At 31.3% G+C, this 6149-nt stretch overlaps 1 protein-coding gene across 1 annotated transcript; it reads left to right on the top strand.

The window, feature by feature from the left end:
* Window positions 1-506: 506 nt before the first annotated feature.
* LOC108221218 (uncharacterized) lies at window positions 507-4349 on the top strand. Its single transcript, XM_017395114.1, has 4 exons — window positions 507-534; window positions 1608-1894; window positions 2033-2231; window positions 4042-4349. The coding sequence occupies exons 1-4, from the start codon at window positions 507-509 to the stop codon at window positions 4347-4349; spliced, it is 822 nt and encodes a 273-aa protein (XP_017250603.1).
* The last annotated feature ends 1800 nt before the right edge of the window (window positions 4350-6149 follow it).

The raw sequence follows: 6149 nt of genomic DNA, 5'->3' as shown, positions 1-6149 counted from the left end.
CAATTCATATTTGAATGTAAATAAGTCACTAAAAAAATTGCGTATATATTATATCGTATATTTAAGTGTTCGTGTATATTTAATATTTGATTAAAATATTTTTAAAAATATATTTTTGTATATGTTTTATGACACATATATTACATATTTATATTTATATATAATTATTTATAGAAACGTGTATATATATGTATGGTGGGTGGATGGGTGGGTGTTACAGATAAAAAATGGGGGGTGAGCTTCATGATGACCGTTCTCGACAATCAAGATGCCAACTTATCTTCAGTTAGGTAAAGACTCAAGTCAAAACATATTTCTAGTTTGGAGTATGGAGTAGTAAAAGTGTTTGTATTTGACACATGATAGAATTGATCTTTGAGTATTATCTTAAGTAGTTGTTTATTACTAATTATTCTAGATAATCATCTCTAAACAACTAGAATCCATATAGAACTATGAAGTTCTAGATCTTCCAAAGGGCACCTAGTTGGATTGAGATTGCGGATATGGCTTTGACTGGGCTGGTGATCCCAGGTACCTCAAACGTGGATGTCCAATGATCTTTACTCAGCCAAATTTAATTAATTACAAAATTAATTAATATATCATATATATTTCAGGCCCTAATTAACCGTGCTTTCCTTTTCTGGTCTTTTAATAATCTAATAGTAATTAGAAATTATTTTTTACCTCTATCATTTGCCCCCAACTTTGGATAAAATTCGTAGAAACTTTTCCAAAGTTTTAGAGTCTTTTATATGACTTTACGAGTCTTTTATACGATTTTTCGAGTCTTTTTTATGACTTTTTGAGTCTTTTAAGTTGTAAAACAAGTATTTTTATCGAATTTGTCAATATTATAGTGCTCTCAAGCATTTTTATAATTTTTTAGGCTAAATTATATTTTATTGAAATTTTCATGATTTAGTTCCAGTTTTCTAGAATTTTCTGAGCCTTTAAATATTTTTCAAAATAATTTTAAAAACTAATTTCAATTTCTTGACATTTATCCTCAATTTAAGTGGTTTTTTAGGATTTACAGGATATCTATATAATTTTTTAAATAAATTATGCTGAATTTTGTGTATTTTTTAGCTTTTCCTAAATTTTGGACTTCCAGCTCCTTCCACCTCAAATAAGGTCGAACTAAAGGCCTCTGTATCCTCCAGGTCGAAGCTCAACTCGAGCTCGAGTTGGAGTTCCAGTCGAGGTAGTTCGAGCTCGAACCAAGCTCCACTATAACTTTCAGCTCGACTGTCTGATCGAGTTCGGCTTTCACCATTCGACCTCAAATGAGGTCGAACTATGGATTATTTTGTCCTCCGGGTCGAAGCTAGGATTAAGCTCGAGGCCTCCTAGGTTTTCGACCTCAAATGAGGTCGAGTTTGAAGATGTGTAGTATCCTGGTTCGACCTCAAATGAGGTCGAACTAATCTTAATTTAGTCAGTCAAGTCTAAAGAAAAATCGACCTCATCTCCCGCCTTGGCTCGACCTCGATCGAGGTCGAATAGTCTTGGTAGTGAGCAATTAGGTCGAAGACGAAGGGATCGCTAACAATGGATTATTGCCGACAATGATTCCTTGCTTCTTAAAACTACTTCTATAGATTCTTTAAGTCAAGAGAATGATAGACTTAAAAATGACTTAGCTTGTGCTAAAGAGATTGAGGAGTATCTTAGGAATGAATTAGCTGAGAATGAATTCAAGCTTAAGGCTTATAAGAACTCTTCCCAAGTAGTCCAGAACATCTCTGAGAAGAACACTAAGAATAACAAGTTAAGCATTGGTTATGACTATGGTAGGAGACTTGGTAACGAAACTGTATCTGCCCGTGTAGGTGATGATACTGTCAAACCAAACATTCTCAAAAAGGTTGGAAACCCTGAGTTTAAGGTTGTTGAAACTGAATTTGATGAGGAAGATTTACTCATCAAACAAGAACTGAATGAATGAGGATGAAGAGTGTGACAGTAGCATTGTTGTAGAGAACAAAATTGTCAAAAGACCCGTGATAGTTAACTCCTCAAACAGTCAGACAACACGTTTAAAAATGTTGTCAACAAAGTTGAGACAGATTCTTTTAAAGGAACTGTCAAGAGGAAAACTAAGATAGTAACTTTTGTACCTGCTGTGAAGACAGTAGAAGCAAAAGATGTTGTCAAGGGTAGTCCGACAACAACTTCTGAATGTGCTATCAATATAGTGAATACCAAGTCAAAGAACAAGAATGGTAAAATCAATTAGGGTAAAGATGCTAGTTATGCTAAGAGTGCTCCTAGAAAGCTCTACAATAACTGTGGTTCTTTTCAACATCTTACTCATGCTTGCAAAAAACCTGCTGAAACTCCTATCACTAAGTGTGGCATATAACCACTAGAAGTACTCAACATGCAACCGTGAAACTATAAAACAACAAATTATTTTAAACTCAAAAAATAATAAAGAACCGCAACTTAGTGTTTCTCTACTGCATTCCACCTCCTAATCTCTAAGTGATCTCTATGTCTTATTTGTACATGTCCATTAGCTTTCACATATATTTCTTCCCTATTTAAATTTATAATCGATATCATTCATCGAAAAATTGGTAAATTGGTTAATCACTTATATATGGTTTTGTATATTAATTTTATTACACTTTTGAACGAATTATAAATGTATGTGCACAAATTTATTCCGTAGCTAAGAGGAGAAGCAAGAAAAAAACAGCATCATGACAAGTTTGACAAGTATACACCTGCAATTTCTAGTACTAATACAGTTTGACAAGTTTAACAACTTTTAGATGGGTAAAGAACCTGACAGAAGGATAGAGTATGCACATGAACAAAAGCTACCTAAAAGGTTAAAAAGCTCTTGTATAAAGTATTTCTTATGTACTTTGAATCAGTGAATCCTATTACTATACAAGTATGTTGATAATTGATATATAGAGGAAGTATTATGATGATTGTTATATAGATGGTGAAACGCGGGGTTGTGCAGAGACCCTTTCATTTTAAATAGAGTTATGCTAGGTGTTCTGAATGAGATAAAAATATTTAACTAATCAAGGACAAAATGAGACATGATAATTTAGTACACCACACAATTTACATGTCAAAATAGATGTCAGTTGCTTCGTGGATTATCCATTGGCACATGATCATGAATTTGAATCTTAATCGTCCTAATTCATTCTCATCCCACATTGATCAGGAAGATGTGGCATGTAAGCCTGGCCACAAAAAACTTTCCAAAAGTCTGACGACAAGTGGCAAAGAACACAGAACAATAGCGTTATGCTGAATAGATTCAGAAAGTGCATTGTGTAACTCTTTTGTATCTACATGTATGTATACGTTTTAATTGTTTTTATTTTTTAAACTAACGAATTTGTATACTGGGCCTATTAGGATCTGGGCCAAGCAATAGTTTTTCTGGGTTGGGTCATGGTTTGTGGTTTGTACCGTAAACTAGTTTGTACAGGAATAGCTCCATATATATATATATATATATATATATATATATATATATATAGGCTCATGATCAAATAGAAACCACTCTTAAAATAAAAACTAAAAACAAGTATTTACACTCTTGTAATTACTAAATGCACTCAGCCAAAACAAATCTACAACCAGTAAAACACACCCACCTGGCCCCCCAGATCTGCCCCGATCAAATCTCACCCAGGCCAACAACACTACCACCCACCTCACCGTCATCATCTGCACCAACTTTTTCTCTCCCTCTCCCTATCATCACTATCCTCGCTCTCTCTCCACCATCACTAACTTCGTCTTCTCTCTATCATCACCACCTCTGTCCTTTCCCTTCCCCTCCCCTGATCATTTTTCGACGATATCTCTCCCTTAATCTGGGAAAGACTAGACTCTGTCATATATTATAATGTTGTTAAAGTTTTGATATACCCGTTGATATATTTACAAAAATTGATGATTTCTGCTGTACAAAGTAGTGATATGCGCTTCGGAAATTAGTGGTATCCTCTTTAGAATTTAGTGATTTGTGTTGCAAAACTTGGCGAAAACTCCCAGAAATTGGGGAGATCCGCAGATCTGTTCTTGTATTTGATTCTGGTGGTGGTGGCGGTGATGGAGATGGTGGAGGTGGCTTTGGAGATGAAGGTGAGGACGACGGAGGTGGAGGTGACGCAGTTGGAAGTGGTGGAGGAGGAGAAGGGGAAGGTGGAGGTGGAGGAGGGTTGGATTCATTGGTTGTAGATACGGTGGAGGCAAACATGGAGGGGCAGCGGACATGGATGGGGTGGCGGCATGAAGTTGCTGGAAGTGAAGATGGAGGCACGCTGGGTTGGAGGAGAAGGCGGGGTTGTGAGAGAATTTAGTGATATTCTCTTTAGAATTTAGTGATACTCCAGCTGGGTTTTTAGTTTTTAAAATAAGGAGGTTTGTAGTGGAGTAAAATTCTCTCTCTCTATATATATATATTGGTGTATGTATATATCTATAATAAAATATAAACAAAGGGATAATTTGTAGTCATCGTCGTTTGGTTAAATATTATTGGTAATTAATGAAATATCCTTTTTCTTTGCATAATTTTAAAATTAAATTGAATAAAATATATGATTTTAACTATAATGAGTTCTAGTTGAAGACAAACAGGAATTCATCATGTAACTAATACAAAATAAATAATACCTTTTTTCATATAAACGAAGAAATAAAATATATGAAAAATATAATTTTTAATTAGTTAAAAAAACAAAAAAAAGATATTATAGATAGATGATAGAAATATATATTATTTTTACTTCTCTTTTGCAATATATACAAAAAGGTAACAACTAAATCTCTAGAATAAAACATAATAAATCATTCAATAAGTTTTTATCAAACTTCAATACATCATCATAGAATTTCTCATATAAAAAATAATACAATGACGTTAAAAATTAGACTATAAATAAGAAATTTTGAATTATATTAAGCACTGGTTTAAGGCTAATAAAAAGTAATGAGAGAAAAGGCATGAGAATCGAGATCTGAGATATAAGAAAATGTTGTATAATTAAGTTAAAAACTGGTTATATTGGGCCTCTTTAGAGCATCTCTAAGGGGATGCACCTGTTAGGTATAAAGTCCAGCTGTCATGTTAGGTTTAAAAGTATAGCTAATGGTTGCAAAACAAGCAGCGAACTGTTAGCAATAATTATAAATAACGTAAAACACGCATGCTACATTTGTTGATTGAAAAACCATCATCTATATTATTTTCATGTCATTTTCCTTTAAAATGTACTTTACTTTTATACTTTTGTCACTTACATCTCTCCTATGTTGGTTAATAAATATATTATATATACTATAATTCTAATAAATTTTTTTATTAAATTAATTAAGGTCTCTCCTATATTCTTTATTAAATTAATTAAGGTCTCTCCTATATTATTTAATAATTATATTATATATACTATACTTTTAGTTTCTTTATTAAGTTAATAAAGCTAAATTCAATTATTAACTTTTAAAAATTAAATAAAAGTACAAATAATTAAGACATATTTTATTATTTATTATAAAATTATTATATAGATACCAACACGTATATATATATATATATATATATATATATATATATATATATTATAATTATTATCATCTATATATAACCTATATTTTTTATTTTTAAAATTTGCATATGAAACTAATATATATATATATATATATATATATATATATTATTTTTACCAACAAAATATAAATTTTTATGGGAAAAAGTAATATAAAAATGATAAAAACATAAGTTGAGTATATGTTATTTGTGATTTTAGAAAGATATTATTTTATTTTTGAAATATAGAAATAATATTTGTTAATTAAATTAGTTTTAAAACTTATATGATTTGCATCATTAAGTGGAATTATTTTGATTAATCCGTATATCTTTTTATAAAATTTTTGTTTGATTGAATTTAAAAAAATTATTTATGAGTTTTATTTACAATAAATAACTACTATCTTTTTGACAAATGCAAGAAAATTTCATTAACTTGAACATAATACAGTCGGGACAAACCCCTAACTGCCAATACAACCGGGTGGTAAAACAAATAACATACTAAAAACAATTAGATGATTTGTTTCCTGATCGTTTAACACATAGAATTTAACAATTCTTCAAG

Source organism: Daucus carota, chromosome 5 (genome assembly GCF_001625215.2).
Source record: "Daucus carota subsp. sativus chromosome 5, DH1 v3.0, whole genome shotgun sequence".
Lineage (NCBI taxonomy): Eukaryota > Viridiplantae > Streptophyta > Magnoliopsida > Apiales > Apiaceae > Daucus > Daucus carota.
Note: the sequence above shows the minus strand (reverse complement) of the source record. Positions and strands in the feature narration are given on the sequence as shown.

What these genes read in the sequence shown, in the direction of transcription:
- LOC108221218 (XM_017395114.1), top strand. Translation starts at nt 507, where the DNA reads ATGGCTTTGACTGGGCTGGTGATCCCAG. An exon ending in GACTGGGCTGGTGATCCCAG is followed by an intron (nt 535 to 1,607) that starts GTACCTCAAACG and finishes CTACTTCTATAG; the next exon opens with ATTCTTTAAGTCAAGAGAAT. An exon ending in CAAGTCAAAGAACAAGAATG is followed by an intron (nt 2,232 to 4,041) that starts GTAAAATCAATT and finishes GAAAACTCCCAG; the next exon opens with AAATTGGGGAGATCCGCAGA.